Genomic DNA, 17776 nt, shown 5'->3' with positions numbered 1-17776 from the left:
CACAAAGCTGCATTACTGTCCATTACGGATTTAGAAGAAGAATGTAATGTGATATAATGCTATCTGCTGGGATCCACTTAGTCTTTCAGATGCACTGCAAAGTATTTGATGCAACGCCAATTAGCATGCAGTGCATAACTAAATCTCCACTACGCTCTTTGTATACCCGGGGGAATCAGTGGCCATGTACAGTGTAGAATTATATACATCATCATTTCATACAGATATGGAGGTGAAATCATTAGTAGTGAATAGTTAAATGAGGGAAGTAAAATACTGTTTTTAAATTTTTAATAGATCCTATCTAAATACTCCCATTTCTCTCTTTCGCCCCCTACAGAGCGTGGACACAGTGTGCACTCTCTACCAGTCGTGCCAGGAAGGCACTGGCTCCGGCCCTGGGGGTTTGATGGAAGACACCAAGGAGCCTTCTAGACAGGGAGGGGGTCCCACGGGAGATTCCAGCCTGCTCAGACCCTGTCCCAGGCACATGAGTGCCACTGAGAGGTTACGCAAGGTCATCCAGGAGTTGGTGGACACGGAGAAGTCCTATGTGAAGGTGAGGCCATAAAGCGTTGGCTGCTGTCATATTAGAATTTCTTATAGGAAGCTAACATGAATATTTGAATAAACTCGTCCTCATGTTTATTCAATATTGAGAAAGCTGTACAACTGTCACATTTTGTTTTCACTCCTCGGTTATAACATGTATTCTTTGGTTTTCCTTCTTTTTTTACCAAGACAAAATCACGATCACTGGCAGCTGCCAATTTCTTAAAGGAATAGTTAAACATTTTTGGAAATATGCCTTTTTGCTAACTTGTTGAAAGTTAAATGAGAAGATGGATACAGCTCTTATGCTGAAACAGCTGGCCTGGCTTTGTCCTGACTCCAGAGAGAAGTTATGATTTGATGTGGGGTTATGTACCGGACTATTTCTTGGCTGGCAGCAGTTGAGGAAACCTAAAGTTTTCTGCTCTTTGCCAAACAATAATCATGCACAACTGTATGCGTAGCTAAGCTAACAGGCTACTGGTTCCAGGTGGACCTTAACGTACAGATAAGAGAATGGTATTTACTTTCTTATCAAACTCTCTGCAAGAAAGTGATCTAGTGTATTTCCCAACATTTTTTAATTTATCCTTTTTAAGATTTTGCTTAGGTGTGCCATGGCCTAAAATAAACCAAGAACTGAACAAAAGGCCTCTTCTTGAGTCACCATTTGAGCTCCTCCTCCTCCTGTCTAGCCGTATATATCTTTCCCCCGTTCCATCACTCTGCTGCCCCCATGTTTTCCAATACAACCTTTTCCTCCCTGACGCACATTAAACAGCCACGTTAATGATCTCCTTTTCTCTGCAACACTCGTCACTGTTGGCATTTTTTGCCCCTTTTCTTCGTCATCCGCCCATTTTTCATTAAGTCCCTTTCCCCGTGCATGCGTCTCCTTCAACCTGCTGTTGATTTGTAATTGAGGGGGGAGATTGTGCCTTGATGGCGGCTTGCTCTCCCATATCCATGCACCACCAGTGACTAAGGGAGCTGGGGAGGAAACGAGCGTAGAAGAGGTGGCGGCTCATAAATCAACCTAATGAGAATATCCCCACTGATACAGAGACAAGCTATGGCCACATTAAAGTAGTGGGGGGAGATGGAGGGATGAGGTGAGGGACTGTGTGGCCAGGGAGACAGTTGGAGGTTACTTAGGGGAAAAACAAGAAGTTATCTGATGATGTAAATAATTTTTTTTAACTGATAAAATCTGATCTTACTGTTTGATTCCTTGTCATTGACCTTGTTCTGAATTTTGTTTGTATTCTGCGCAGGACCTGGCCTGTTTGTTTGAGATCTACCTGAAACCCCTGCAGAATGAAACCTTCCTCACACTGGACGAGGTAGGTGTTGTAGTGTGCAGAGTATGGTAAAAGAAATGTGGGGGGGGGGGGGGGGGCCTTGCTTCCAGAGGGGTGTCCTTGATATAGGACATCGAATTCATCTAGTGTTTATTACCCAGAGGTGACTTCGATGAACTCTACTAGCCCATATCTCCCTTATTACCACTGTGACTGACTGGAGGACAAATTAGCATTCCCCCTACACTGACCTTCTAGCGTCCCACAGGGACACAACAATAAAGGCAAGCTAAAGAGTAAAGCCACCATTTAAGCATTCACCTCAGATGTACACACCTCAGTACAGCTGTCCACTGACATCAAGGCACCTTTTACATTGAGAAAGCATGTTTTTCTTCATTTAAGACAATACAAGGCAGGTTAATAGAATAACATGTTTATTCTATAGGAATACTATTAACTTATATTAGGCATTCTCTGACTAATTATGTGTACATTTGCATCTTTTTAAAAACTAGAAATCCAGATGTTTGATAAATCCAAGGTTTAAATCTTTACAACATATTAGATTCCAAAGGTTTTACAGAACAGATTTTGTACACAGCCTTTTACGATTCTAAAATCAATGGTGATGGTGGTATAGGAGAAATATGCAGACATAAACAGACACCTAAATGTTAATTTCTGGCTCTATATTTAAACTAGTATGAAAAAAAAGATGTATGGAAGCAAAATAGCCAAAAATCTCAAAATTGACCTGTGCTTGACCCCAGTGCCTGTAGTGTCTCACCTTGAAAACACCTTCAATTAAAGTGTCATTGTGTGTTCCTGTAACATACATATAGTAGTTACTGCAGCTTACTGATAAACTACATTTCAGTTTTCAGCCATGTGTGTGCAGTGCTGTGCTAGGCGTGACCTCAAACACAGGACATCTCTCCCAAGACGCACTAGTCGATAGTCCACTGAGCACTGGGGCAAATTAAAAGGCCATTACGGGACAGCGAGACGTGTCCAGACACAGTATGGACAAGGGCATGTTAGGCCCCGAACAGCTTTTAATGAAGGGGAACTGTTGACTCTGGGTATGTGCTGGATAGGGGGGGTGTTTGACAGTAGAAGTTGGAATGCATGTATGCTGTATTTCCAGCGGGGCCATAGCTTGTCCCTAAGTGCCTTTGTCAGAGATGAAGCCATCAGGGTGGAGGGTTTATAACACTCCAGAGTGCTGTCTGACTCTTTTGCTGTCTGAATTACAAGCTATCTTGGCGTTTTTTATGTTTTCTCATATTCCTTCTCGCTCCCCTCCCTTTCTCTGGCATTTTCTTTTCATACATCCCTATCCATCACCTTGTCACTATTCCATACTACCTCTCCTTTCTTCCCCTCTTTCTATCCATTATCCCACGTCCTCAGATGGAGAGTCTGTTTGGCAGCCTGCCTGAGATGTTGGACTTCCAGAGGGTCTTCCTACAGACGTTGGAGGAGAGGATCGCCTCCTCGCCTGACTTCAGCACCCTGGAGACGCCTTCCCAGTTCAAGGTGAGACATGCACAGTAACAGTAACACTATCGATTAAATGTCCATAAATTCAGTTTGGATTCAAGGAGTGTACAGAACAACGTTATTCTCAAGCCAGGTGATTTTCAGCAGCTATTCAAATTGAAAGGCATGTTTTTTGAGATCCCAAGGCTGGTAAATAATTGAGGTTGTGTGACAGGAGGCATCGCCGGCTTGATGATTTATAGTCCTGACATGAGGAGGTGTGGGGTCTATTGATCGAGGCGGCGGTTCACTGGTTGGATTGTGAGCTGCTGAAAGCTAGTGTACTCGAGAGGCTAGGTCGGAGGGAGAGGACAGAGAGGGCATTTGAATAGTCTCCTGAGGGAATAGGGTGGGGGAGGCTGAGTGGGTCCGGTCACGATCTCACATGTTCACACTCTTTCATCCTCTCTCTCTGTACTCACTTGGCTTCACTCTCTCTCTCTCTCCGTCTGTGTGTGACACTCAGTGTCTGACTGTGTTTTTCTCTCACATCCATTCGGTTTACAGAAGCTGCTGTTCTCTCTTGGGGGTTCCTTCCTCTACTACGCCGACCACTTCAAGCTGTACAGCGGCTTCTGTGCCAACCACATCAAGGTTCAGAAGGTCCTGGAGAGAGGTAATGCATTCACCTACACACATTGAGGTTACATGACTGCCTAAATGCACAAAGTAAGATTGAGAATGGGCAAATAATAAATACATCTGCATGTACACATTCTCATCCAAGGTGACAACCACAACCCTGATTAATTCAGCTTCCTTGCACCTATGTTGCATCAGAGGCACCTCACGGCACTAACTAGCTCTAGCTTCCTCTCTTGGGGAAAAAATCCATTATGTAGGAAAAGTAAATGTCCCAGAGTGAGACAGTAGATGAAAGTGAGATGTGTGATGCCTCTCCAGTTTACTGGAAGCCCATGTTGTATCTCCAACAAGCACTCAATATACAGCAGGGAGAAACTAAATTCTCCGCCTTTCATTTTGTGATCTATGGTTTCTAAACATTCAAAGCCATTACTCGTTTTACTAGCAGATGATACATAAACAAACACATGCATTTATTAATACGCAGACTTTGGATAACCTTGTCCACTAGCGGCAGATATGAGGCCGTGGCCACCTGAGAGCCATAATAATTCCTTGCGTCTCCCTCAGCATGTGACAGGGCAGACGTTTTAAAGTTGATTTATGCCCACTCAGACGCCAGCCTCTCTGCCACTGTTTGGGAACCCTGCCCAGTACAGAGAGAAATGTAAGAAGGTTGGCTTCTTTGCTGACATGGGGGGATGGGGGTGGGCAAATTGCCCCCTTGTGCGGCTTAAATCTGCCCCATTACTAGAATTGCATGGGATATTCCTCGAAGTAAGCAGCAGGATGGATATTTAATAGGATTAGATGGAGGAAAAACTCTCAGAAAAAAAGTCTTGGATGGGTCAGAATTACATAGGCAAGAATAAAGTGTGGTAAACATGGTTACCAAAGCGACACTGTTGTATCAAAGAGTTATCTGCCATGTTAAATATTTTAAAAGATCATGAAAAGATAGTTTGGGAGAAGCCTCTGAAGAAAACCCTCCTATCACTTTAATAGATGCAGTGCAAAACACATCAGATTTATTAAATTATTATTTTTGGAGAGGTTTTACTGCATATGGTAAGAAGTAACTGACTATCCTTTGCAGACAGACATTGGCCTAGTGATTACTCTCAAGTCCTTTAGTCTGTGGGCATTGCCAACTCGGCAGAAAATGCCTCTTAAGGCTTGAGTGAATGGAAAAGATGCCAGATTCACAGTACTCTACTTACAAGGATCACACACACCCTACTCTTAAACCAAAGCTTTAAATGGTGGGGTTCAGAGTATTATAGCTGGTGCACATAAACTAATATTAGAACATCATTTAGCCCAATAATTGCAAATTACAGATAAGGATAGCAAAGGATAACCAGATGATAGTTGCACAGTGCAGACACAGAGTATATAGTGGGCTTGGCGTGATACAGAACACCCAGTGAACCAGTGTATCCAAGGACACACTCAAGGAATATGTGGGTGTCTGTCAACCCCTTTAAGTAATTATATGCCCATCTCTGCCATCCTCATTACCCCCCCTCCTTTTCCCATCATGCCAAGGGCCCTGGTTGCCTGAGTTACTCTGTTTATTTGTCGACTCGTTAATTGCCTGCCAATTACTCTGGGAGGTGTCAATGCTGCTGCCTGTCTGTTGCTGGGAGTGCTATAATTAATACTTTAATGGCCCCCCTCTGGAAGGGATGTGGAGTCATACTGCTTAGGGAAAATGTCACCACCTTTGCAGAAGGCTCATTCTGTATTACACCTTCCATTTCACACTTTGCCTTTTGCTTCACAGGAAACCATAGTTCCAAACCTTGTTAATTTCACAGAATTGTAAAAAGGGTAAAAGCTTTTTGTATTTAAGAAACTCATCACACCTCTGCTAGATTTTCTTTTGTACTTTTGGTTTGTGAAAACACTTTCTCCTCAATTCATGATGATACTTGGAGATGATGTTCAGAGTATAACAGAGGCATCAGCCTCAGTTTACTCTTTAAAACTGCAGTGGTCATGGTAGGTTCATGAGAAGCCTACACTACCCCCTGCTGGAGACAGCTTATTGCACCTTGATTCTGCAATGGCCAACCAACGTGTTTCTATGTCAGATCGCAGTGTGCTCTACAATACAGAGCCACACATGTTTGCATGAGAGCATCAGGAAACAAAAACACCCAAACTAACGTTGGAAAATGTGTGCATTTTTTCAGCAAAGACGGATCGGGCCTTCAAGGAATTCCTGGATGCGAGGAACCCCACCAAGCAGCACTCATCCACCCTGGAGTCCTACCTGATTAAACCGGTGCAGAGGGTCCTTAAGTATCCCCTGCTGCTCAGAGAGCTGGTCTCCCTTACTGATGCCGACAGTGATGAGCATTACCACCTCACCGGTAGGGAGAGGAATACATATTACATACACACATGCTCACCCACACGCTGGAAGGATGTGCTAAAATTATACACTCTGCTCACAATTATCTTCCCTCGCTATCATGCATGGGACATTATGCGACAGATCTCGCCAGGAAATAACTTGGCAATTACACAATGAACACACAATGAGCAAATATAATCTGCTACTGTAATGCAAAGCACCCACGAATACAGTGAAGAATTGATCCCTGTTAACGCACCATTCTGTTCTCCTTCTCGCAGAGGCTCTGAAAGCCATGGAGAAGGTAGCCAGCCACATCAATGAGATGCAGAAGATCTACGAGGATTACGGCTCTGTGTTTGATCAGCTAGTTGCTGAGCAGACTGGCCACAATAAAGAGGTAGGCACGTATTTCACAATCAGATGTATGCATCGTCAAGCATAGTAAATATATTTCAAGTTGCCTTGGCGAGAGTTGTATATTGAGTTTCACAGTACACCCGCTACAATATACAAATAGTAAATATTAATCATGCGGTTTTATATACTTCAATACATTTGATCGGTATATCAGAGTTGAGATCTTTTAATGTGTATGCTGTTTACACTGTCCTCTGTGCACTGCCTCGAGGGATCGAACACATTTACAAATTGATGGAATATTGAGTTGGTAACCACTGCAGTATAAATATTCAAAGTGAATGCTAAATAATGTTGTTTAAGGTACTGTATGTTTTTCAATGTTTTTTAAGTCTCAGTTCATAAAAAAACAGACGGAGCATGCCTAAAAGTCACTATTCATCCCATATGCAAACACTACTTTGCTCTGTATGTGGAACTCCTTTCAAAGACAACATGGATAGTCAGAATGTATCTCACATAGCAGTGAATAGCTGAAAGTCTAGCTTGTTATCATTCTCCCTGTGCCCTCTTTTAAAACGCCTCATGTGTTTCTCTCAGGTCTCAGAGATTTCTATGGGAGAGTTTCTCATGCATTCCTCAGTAGTTTGGCTCAACCCACATCCATCATTGGGCCGCATCAGAAAAGACCCTGAAATGACCGTGTTTGGTGAGTCTACACACCATCCCTGCCAGCATTGCTGTTGCATTCTGGTTAAATGAATCCCTATCTCCGTACTTTGCCAGACAACAAAAGTTTTTTTTTAAATGATTGTGATTACTGCTATTCTTCTCAAACTCCACATACTGTTTTGTTTCAAAGGCTTTGGGCAAAAACGACCAAATTTAATTAATATTGGATCCATTTTTAATCTCATCTATGGATGTTTGCAGTTAAAGTGTTTAATCAGTTCAAACCAAGTGTGTTGGGTTTTCTGTTCAGCCACACAGATTGTGTGACTCAACAAGTAGCACAATTCTCAGTGAATTTCAGTAGCTGACTAGCTGTAGCGCTGCCCTGGTATGCTTTTATGCTTCAAGCTGGCGTCTAAAATACTTCTGTGGGTTGCATTCTTTCAGTCGGCTGTCCCCAAGAGGCATTCGCAGTCAAAACTAAGAAGTTCATGTTTTCTCTCACCAGTTTTCAAGAAAGTGGTGATATTGGTGTACAGGGAGAACAACAAGATGAAGAAGAAGATGGTAAGGATTGTGTCTGTTGCACTCGTCTACTATTACATGTCACAAAAGGTTTCTTGGGCATGAAGCATAACGTTTTTCTCATTTCCCATATGTGGCGTTCTCTATGTGATCAGACCAACCCTCGTTCAGCACTTTCTCACGGAGATTCAGATCCCTTTAAGTTCCGTTGGCTCATCCCGCTCTCGTCGCTGCAGATCAGACTGGGAAATAATGCAGGTAAGAGGCTGGCACGCTGCCACATTGTCCCCACTAAATCACTCACAAAGTAGATCCACTAAATCTTCTTCTCTCCTTCCATATTCCCCTTTCCCTAACACATATTCTGGTATTTCTGTTCAGCTCCCTCCCTTCTTATCTCCTTCTGAAAGCATAAATCATATTTGGACTGCGTGATTAAAAGCCTCTACTTTATTCCCTTGCTCTTCCAGGAACTGGCACGGAGAGTAGCTGCATCTGGGAACTGATTCACTCCAGGTCTGAAGTGGAAGGCAGACCGGAGACTGTCTTCCAGCTGTGTAGCAGGTCAGAGATTAAACATTCAGGTGGAATTAGGCATGGTTAATTCTGGTTTGCATTACACATGACTGGATTTTATTTTGCAAAAAACTGGGGTTTATTACAACTTTGACCCTAACAGCATGGTCATAATATCAGTATTATCTCATTGCACACTGCAGCTTGTAACTTTGATATTTGAAAAAAAAAAATCTAACTATACCTGCAATGATGATGAATAAGTGTCAAGAGAAAGTGTATCCACTAGAAAATATAAATGTTTATTTTTTTCCCCTACTCATGTAGCATATTTTCATAGCATGGTCCCCAGAGAAACCATTAGTTTAAAGCTAACTGTCTACATGGGTAGGCCTATAAGGGGCCACTCACACTAGGGCCGCGGCCCCGTGCACGAGCTCATTTGCATACTAAAGTCTAGAACGTTTGGCTAGTGTGACCACGCCATCCGTATTCCAGCACGGAACAGCCCCTTGGTCACGGCACACTTGGGAGAGGTGTGCCGTGGCCAAAGTACAGATGCTAATGAGATGACACGCGCACAAGCAAGCGCACAGGCGGCGTTCCTGACGTGAATTTATTAAGGATGCATTGTCCGTTAACGTCCGCTGCCTTTCTAGTCGGCACCAGAATTGCCCACGTGAGAATTAACGTGTGTGTAGGCCTAGGTGTGGGCTAATAAAAGAGGGAGAGAGCTAAATAGGTGAGCGCAGAAAGCAAAGCAAAAAGGTTTTCGTGTTTACTCACGTTCGTCAGATGATTTTTTTCTTTTTCCTCCCTTCAGCTGTCATAATACTGTCTTTACGCATGGCGGTGGAGACGAACGCGGCCCGGTGATAAGGAAACAGTAGCCTACACTAAGGTTTAACAAGAAACTTTATAAAGACACTTTAAAAAACGATCTCTGCCCATACAAAAAGTTCTGACTTGGATTACTTGATGGAGCGATCGATGTGTATAAAACCATCCGGTACGTATGGTCTGATGACAGGCCGTTATATTAATAATAAACAGCGTGCTGCACAAATATGAGACTGTCCATCGCGACCTATTACGTCAAGGCTACTTTTTTTTTTTTTTTAATCGTGCTGAATCTTCCTGTAGCACGGAACAGGCAAACTGCCCTAGTGTGAGTGGGCCCTAAGGGTGTGAGTGAAGCCTGTGCCCAAATTGGTCATTCTCATTTCACACTGTGAAATTGGGATCACTCCTAATGAATTTAATCACCCATCTCACTTGGGACACAATGTAACTCTCACAACCAATCCCCTTGATTTATATTTAGCTTCTGAAATCAACCTGTGCTCATGTTACTATGGTTTGTCTGCTCTGTCCTACTTAGTGTACCAGAGAGCAAGGTCAACATCATCAAGGTCATCCGCTCCATCCTGCGGGAGAACGTGAGGAGGAACATGCGGAGCGAGGGAACGTTGGAGAGGGGCTGTAAGGAGCGCCTGGCCCCTCTGCGCAGCACCCTGCCTTCTTCTGCCAGGCTAGGTAATATAAGCATTCAGAAAAAATGTGTTTCGGAAAGAGGAGGGATTTCATTTGATATAACGATCTATAAACAACACTTGGCATTTGTTTCGAGTACTGCTTCTTTGGAAAGTTCCCTATAAAAACATGTCCATAGGGCATAGGAGTGGTATTTGCTGACTAGCATTTATCCTTTAAGGTCAACTATGTAATGATAAGAATGCATGTAGTTTAGAGATGATTGTATCTCACGTTTTAGGTCATAAAATGGTAGAGGGGCTTATGGTGCAACTGTTGCGCTAAGATAAGAGTGGCATTTCTGACTTCCATCTCCACCTCTGTTACCAGGTTCCTCCAGGGCTTCCTGGTTATGTAGGCAACCTGTTGGAGATCTCTCCGCCCAAGCTGGGCATTCCAAGCTGGGACCAGACTCGGACGAGGGTAGCCTCAGCAGTGGAACCTATAGTTTGTCTGGGGCTCCTCCACCTTGCACCTCTTCTGACTCGCATATTCCCCTGATGCAGCAGAACTGGTCGCAAACACCTGGATCCAACTCACAGCCCCGTTCCCCCTCTGCTGTGAAAGAGTCTGATATTTTAAGTGACGAGGACGACGACGGCTTTGGCGAGGGGGGAACGAGGAGAGACAGTGCAGATAGCAGTTCCCCAACTAGTGCCATTGAGGCTCAGTTCCTCCAACTCAAACTGTCAGAGGATGCTGTGTCACAATGTGCACCTGCACCGTGTGTTCAACCAGAGCGAGTGGGGGACACTCCAGAGACCACACCCAAATTGACGCAGGGACATTTCAATGCTGTGAAGAGGAAACCCAGCAGTTTCAGAAGGAACCAAGGTGCACTGTTAAACATGAAGGCACACAGCAGGTCACTGGACAGCCAGACGGATGCAACGTCGGCGTCAGGGGTGGTGGACATCAACAAGTTGCTGGAGAGAGAGTTCAGCATCCAAAGTCTGACTTCTGTAGTGAATGAAGACTGTTTCTATGATCCAGTGGAGAGCTGTGCCGCAGACTCTGGGAATACCACCTCGTCACTGGGGGCGGGATGGACAGAGTAGAACTGTACTGTACCCAGGCCACAAGTTAGTGTAATTTAAAAAGGTGAGAGGCGCTGCTCAAACCCCCTGAAGTTAACGGCAGGCTCTACCAGGGTGACTGAAGCAGTGCCTCTGCTCAGACGTCAGTTTAGTTAACCTCACTGCCTGGCCTGCTAAAAGCAAGGTGTAACTGATCTGTTATTATGATGGAAGCCTATTGGCTGACGGACCCACTTTATCCCCCTATAGACGGGGAGCGAGTGATTTCTGTCCCAATTATAATCACTGCAATGAAACTGCCAAGCACTGTGTTCCAATGATCTCCTTAGCTCTCCAGGCTTTGCCTCCTCCCAACAAACTATCTTTGTGACGTATTCCATCCTGGTTTCCCCTGCAGCCCGTGCTGATTAGCAATTTCTATTAAATTTTTGACCTTTTCTTTGAAGAAATAGGGAGAATGTCATCACTCTGTTGAAAGAAGGGGAAGTCCACTGTGCATATATTGAGCCATGGCATGCTGACATAGATGAGTTTGTTGAGTCTGTCGTGATTTGATGTTGTTTCACAGTTTGACAGGCAGTAAGCTTTCACAAAGGGGTCATTGGTTCAGACTTGGTAAAGTATTTAATTGTTTTTGGCTTTACATAACCAGACACTGCAGGTCAACACTTATTTCAACTTGAATTTGTCAAAAATTAAACGAAAGGAGGCACTGAGTGAAGGTTATCACAGACGTGTGAGGAACACCCAAAGAGCTAAGCCAGTCCAGTCGGACTTCCTGACAAGAGATGACTTTGGCCTAAATATACAGGAAAGACACTGACTTTCGCAACCAAGCCTTTTTGCTGTATTTTGTGCACTAAAGTACACTGTTTGCCTATATATATTTTTTTTTTATCTGTACAGGTTTTAATGTAATTAATGCTGTTTTTATTTATTCATAGGTTTGATTATGTAGCAAAGTGACTTTTTGGGTGAAGCGCTGATTAAAGATTTGGTCCATTAGTAAATCAAAAAAGATGCAATACAGCTGGATGTATTTTCCACTTCATTTTGGTTGTCTTTTGCTGAAGATTGTAATTTCCAGTTTATGCATTGGAAAGGGGTTTTCAGAAATGGCTGCTTCATTGAATGATTTAAACTGCAATAATATTCAAACCCCAATGTTTCGCTTTGTTTGTGTCCTGTGTATATAATCTTTGAAACATTTGTATTCTCTTATACATACTTGATGCTGTACAGGTAAGAAATAGGGCAGGAATTTGCAATAAAAGCAGCTGATATTTTTGTAAAACGATTTGTTTGCATATAGTACATGTTGAGGTACTATAAGGCAAATTACTACTACATTCTTTACCTTCTCAGATCGACTTACCATGCCTTTAATGCTAGAATACCAATGAATGTGAATGCCCCATTCTTATGGAAGTGTTTTATAAATAAAAGTTCTATATGTGAGTGACACCTGGAGAATAATGTTTTCAAATTTCAGTTCAGTTAAAGCTCCCATATTATACACTTTTCGGTACTATTATACACCATATTATATGGTCTTAGTGGTCCCTAATACGTTTTTCTTTAAAGCTCCCATATTATACACTTTTCGGTACTATTGTGGTCCCTAATACGTTTTTCTTTAATTGTTTGCTGAAAAGAACTTTCAGATAATTTATTGTACTATGCTGATGTTCAGCTAATCTCACAATGGCCTATTTAAAAAAAAAAGAGCTGCAGCTCCCCTCGTAAATATACAATCTTTGAGCTCCCCCCGCCCCCTGTCCGGAAGCGAAGCCAGATACGCCTCGCCCTCTGTCTGTCAGGGCCGTGGACCAATAAGAAATAGGGGTGTGGGCTGCACAGTGGAAGCTTCTGGCTTTCCAGTTTGTGAGGTCAGAAACGAGGAGAATTCTGACTGGAGTATATTGGGGGGAGGGTTGGGGGTTTCAGAAAGGGGGAGAGTGAGAAAAGGAGAGAGAGTTATTTTTTTAATATTTTGGCAGTCTCTAGGCACACCGTGGACCCATGGATATGTTAGAACACATTTAAAAAGTGCATTTAGCATAATATGTGACCTTTAATTTCCTTTATATTCTTCTGACAGGTGAAGCAGGGCTGGTACGGAAGTGTCTTATCTCTGGCCTGATCCCTTGGCTAGCCACAAGTCCCTGATAAGCTGTCATAAGAAATGCAGAAGTCTATCCTGGCCTTGGAAGAAAAATGTTTATCCCAATAGAATTCATAATTATCTGACAGAAGTGGGGCAAGGATACATAAAGGACTTGGAATAAAGCTTTACTTCAGTGCTTAGATTTCATACGCCTACATGTGTGAAATTAGCTACACGAGGGGGGACGTTCAATTGGCTGAGCACATTCAGCATCTACAGAAGAACAATTGTTTTTCTATTCCTTATTTTCGTTCATATTACAGCCAGCATACTGAAACTCCAAATGATGAACTAAAAAGAGGTTTGGTCAATCCCATTCATTTTCTAACTCGGCCCTACTACCAGCTGCATGGCTGGATAGTTTTAGCTTCGTTTTGAGACTTCTAACATGCCAGAAACATGTCTGTGTAAAATGTATGTCTGTTATAATAACAATTGTGATAATGTTTCATGATGAAATTTAGAGGCTAGTAGCCCCGTGTTCACAAGAGTAATAACATCTGTGAACTAACTCATTGTCAGCTAAATCTAAATGGCAAGATCAAGCTAATGTTTGTTACATTTTGCCACCACAAGCTATTGGTCATACCAGACCAGAAGTACAGCTGTAGCAGCAAAACTCTTAATAGCTTGCGATTTTTATTTATAAAGAGATTTTAAAAACTGAGAAGCAATGTGCTAAACAATTATTGGTTCAGTTGGCCAATTTTGTGTTTTGTGAGAGATTACCTTTAACTAGCCTGGTGATACGAGCCTGATCTCAGGAGCTCAGTATGGACTTTCTCCAATCTCTGTGGTTCCTCCATTATAGTGGAAGGCAGTTTCTGCTGGTTCAGCTTGGTTTATGTATTCATCAATCTAACCTTGTGAGACCAGCCATATCTCACAAGCTTATTAGTCGATCCATAGTCATGTCAACGAATACATGAACCAATCAGATCCTGCCTTCCACTAACAGACGTAAAGTGGGGAGGGTCCAGTCTGACTAGATGCTAGATTGATGACTACTTGAACCAATCAGGGCTGCCTTAAACTAACGGGTGGGGACGGGTTCATTCCCACGGAGATTGGAGAAAGTCCTGGGGCCTCATTTATAAAGCTTGCTGCGCACAAAAACCTTGCGTAGACAGGCAGAAATGGTGGTAAAATGTGCGGTGGCAAAACGTTGGTATTTATAAAGAAATTCTTTGCGGAGAATTGTGCGTATTCTCAGGCCAACTTTTGACCATGCGTAGAGCTCACGCAAGGTTTTCCTTACTCGGGGAATCAGCGACCCTCAATGGCAACACCATGAAATAAAGCTCAGTCATCAGAAAAACACACACTTATTGCTGTGAAATGCTTGACATCCAATATATTTAATCGATTATATGTATGAGCGTATCTATAGTTGCGAATATAGGCCACTGTAGTATATTGCATGCAGTTATGATGTTGGTTGATTTACTTATCAAGTAGGTATTTACATGTTTTGGTATATCTTTTAATTGAATCTTATAGCGCTACTCTATAATAATATACGTCGGGAGGTGTGTCCATGACGTGAGTGGCCAGCGGGAGAGCAAGTCTATATTTTAGGCGGTGTGTCAAAGACGTTTTTTACAAAGTTAAAGCCAACAAATGTATTTAAAACTGTATATTTCGTTAGATAAAATCATGTTGTGAATTTAGCAAATCATTACATGCATCTCTTTCCTATAGCAATTCACCCTGGAAGTTTTAACTACAAGATGATGTTGGAAATGTGTGGATCTCACGTGAGGGAAACAATGCTCTGGAATAGGCTAAACTACAATGCATTATTTCACTTCTCAGAACACATTTTATATAGGCCTACATACAGTAGGCTACTAGGTACGCCAATACGTGATATTTCATACAGTACACAGTTGGGCAAAACTGCTTTACAAAGACTACTGACTGCCAATCATGATATGTGATAAATGCGCGCGCGTGCGTATGTGTGTTTGTGTGCCAGAAACTGCAGCACATGCACATCACGGACTTTCTTCCTTCCCAGTCGCTTTCTTTGCGGCCTCACTTTTCTCCTCGTGTCAGTCAAAATGCCGTGCTTATTAAGAGCGTCACCATATTCAGGAGCTGTCAAGCATTGACCAAGTATGGTAGATTGTGGGAGGACACGGGGAGGAGATCGTCCGCGGACAATTCACCGCAGGTGGGTATTTATAAAGGGAAGATTGCGTGCAACTGTGCGCCGCACAGTTTTATAGATCTGAATATTTTTTTGCATAGCACATTTTTGGCTTTGTGCGGACTTAATGTTTTAGGATGGTTTCTACGCACACCGTTATAAATGAGGCCCCAGGACTCCAGACTGATCTGTGTGAGAGAAACTAATGTGAAGCTCCCTCACACCAGCTTTGTTTAGTGCGATTGAAACTAACCCTGGAGCATTTAGTCCCATGGTGCGATTCATTTGGGTTGGTTTGAATGCAGTCCGAGACTCTGGTGCGCACTTAACCGGACTCTGCTCCGCTTGAAGAGGTGGTCTCGGGCCGTTTGCATGTGAACTCTGGAGCGGATCGTCGCTGGTGTGAACCCTATCCGCACTAATCTCAGAAAGAGGAGTATTTATGCATCATGTTGATGTTTTTTGCATTATGTATTTCATTATACACGTGTTATAAAGTTATTTAGTGCACGTTGTCAGAGCATACACCTATATGCTCTGCCCGCTACAGTCTGCTGCTATTGTAACGTGGGCTGAGAGAGGAAAGTAGCACTATATCTAATAGATTAAATGTAGATGGTAGAAATTGCGAGCGATTTGCACTTTTACTCGCCGAACTGTCTGACAGCATTTGACCTGTTCACTTTGATAAAGTGGGCGAAACAAGCTATAGGCCTATTTAAAACCACAATTTGCATTTTGCCCCTGGCTAAGTTTTACACTGAGCCAAACAGGTGCATTGATAAGGTAAATATACTGTATGTGGACAACTACCAGACAGCCAAGCATGATGGATCATGTTTTGACAGGTACTGTTGGCACAGTAATAGTGGAAGGGTCTTGTGCTCTTTTAATACTTTATAGTTATCGCATTTCACATTCTGTGACGTATCATTTGTAGGGAATCTGTCATGATGGTGGCTGGGTAGTAGCAGCTAGACTGAGCTGTCAACCGAAGGATACAATGGTGTTAGGTTCAGGTCTAGTATGATTTATTGGGGTGCCATGTCTTGTCATGGCTGTGGCAGTTAAATGGTTTGAAAACCATAGCATACTAAAAAAAAACAAGGTATCCAGGTTAATTCTGAAAGGTGGTGGACTGAAGGTCATTATTCTTGATTCACTATTTGCCAGAATGATTAACTCACATTTTCGTCTCGGAATGACAAAGCGTAAATTCTACTCTGATCAACTCCCAACTAGCCTACTCCCTCTTGAGTCTTGACACGTATCTTACTCAGTTGCAGACAGATGTCAGACCATACATAGCGTGCTATAACAAATGTGTCAACATGTAAAAAGGCAAGACTGGCAAAAAGTGTAGGCTACTTGATTCCAATTTCTTATTCATCATCCTTCATGGGGATTACTCTGCATATTATTGAACTAGCCTAGCTATTTTATACAGACCACATCTTATACACGTAATGCATTGGTAGCACACGTCATTTTTGTTAAACTAATACTTCTAAAGCACTTTTACGAATCTCAAATTTTGAATGCAGTGCAATTGTTAGTGTTTTGAAGTAAAGACCGAATCGTTCGAAACCATGTTCATTTTAGGTAGGCTACATTGTGTCGTAGGCTAGTTATTTTGCCAGTGTACACTTTGGCCAATAAGCGGTTTGAAATATGAGGGGGAACATTTTCAATCTTAAAAACTCAACTCCAGTGGCCAGCTTCGACTAAAATTAAAACAACTTATTATTATAGTGTAGCCGACAAGACTAGAGGATGATAAGTGGTGTTACCTGAATTGTACATGCAGGAGTCGTGCTGCAGGACCGGACTGGACTCGGTTATCACGAACACTTTGTTGGAAACGGTTGTGGCCTTCCGCCATAAATTGTGGTACAGTAGGAAGCTGAAGTGTTGTTTGGACGTAAAATATAGGTTGTAACGTAACACTTAAACATGATAAAACAAGCACCATTGCGCGGCACATCTCCTCTACTACAGTTAGCGCAGGTGTATCTTATCAGTGGCTAATTAACGTGACGTCATTTCTGACCCTGCAATTTCGTTTTACCCGAGCATCAATCTTCCAAAATAAAAGCTTATCGTAACACGAAACCACGTGGTATATTTAGGTTTCACTGAGCTATCTGGATAACACACAGCATAGCGGCTGCCAACATGGCTGCCCTGCATGCATATCCTATCTGCCACCATGTAGTTCTGATGAAATCCAGATTGTGATTGGAGATTAACACTCACCAATCATCAAAACTGAGTGAATTCTCTCTCTGGCAATCAACCTTAGCATACCATCTGTCACCCTGGCAGGGAACCACCCTGCCATGTTCTGTTGGTGCTAAGCTGCCTCAGCATTCAAAGAGGAATATCTCAGACTTGTCACAACACTTTTATTGAAAAAAACTTTAAACACCAAGGTTTGACTTATTTCACATACATGTCATAAATGCTGTA

At 42.7% G+C, this 17776-nt stretch overlaps 1 protein-coding gene across 3 annotated transcripts in view; it reads left to right on the top strand.

Annotated features, from left to right (window-relative positions):
* The window catches only part of tiam2a (TIAM Rac1 associated GEF 2a), a 92407-nt gene extending 80009 nt beyond the window's left edge, over window positions 1-12398 (top strand). For all 3 annotated transcript variants that reach the window (XM_080042877.1, XM_080042876.1, XM_080042878.1), the window contains exons 16-27: window positions 341-559; window positions 1827-1895; window positions 3270-3395; window positions 3906-4014; window positions 6182-6361; window positions 6627-6745; window positions 7306-7414; window positions 7886-7944; window positions 8058-8160; window positions 8373-8466; window positions 9800-9954; window positions 10282-12398. In XM_080042877.1, coding sequence (XP_079899003.1) covers window positions 341-559; window positions 1827-1895; window positions 3270-3395; window positions 3906-4014; window positions 6182-6361; window positions 6627-6745; window positions 7306-7414; window positions 7886-7944; window positions 8058-8160; window positions 8373-8466; window positions 9800-9954; window positions 10282-11009 — 2070 coding nt within the window. In that variant the 3' untranslated portion in view covers window positions 11010-12398. The remainder of the gene's footprint in view (window positions 1-340; window positions 560-1826; window positions 1896-3269; window positions 3396-3905; window positions 4015-6181; window positions 6362-6626; window positions 6746-7305; window positions 7415-7885; window positions 7945-8057; window positions 8161-8372; window positions 8467-9799; window positions 9955-10281) is intronic.
* The last annotated feature ends 5378 nt before the right edge of the window (window positions 12399-17776 follow it).

Source organism: Ammodytes marinus, assembly GCF_949987685.1.
Source record: "Ammodytes marinus genome assembly, chromosome: 15".
Classification (NCBI taxonomy): Eukaryota; Metazoa; Chordata; class Actinopteri; order Uranoscopiformes; family Ammodytidae; genus Ammodytes; species Ammodytes marinus.
This window is presented reverse-complemented; position numbering and strand designations above follow the sequence as displayed.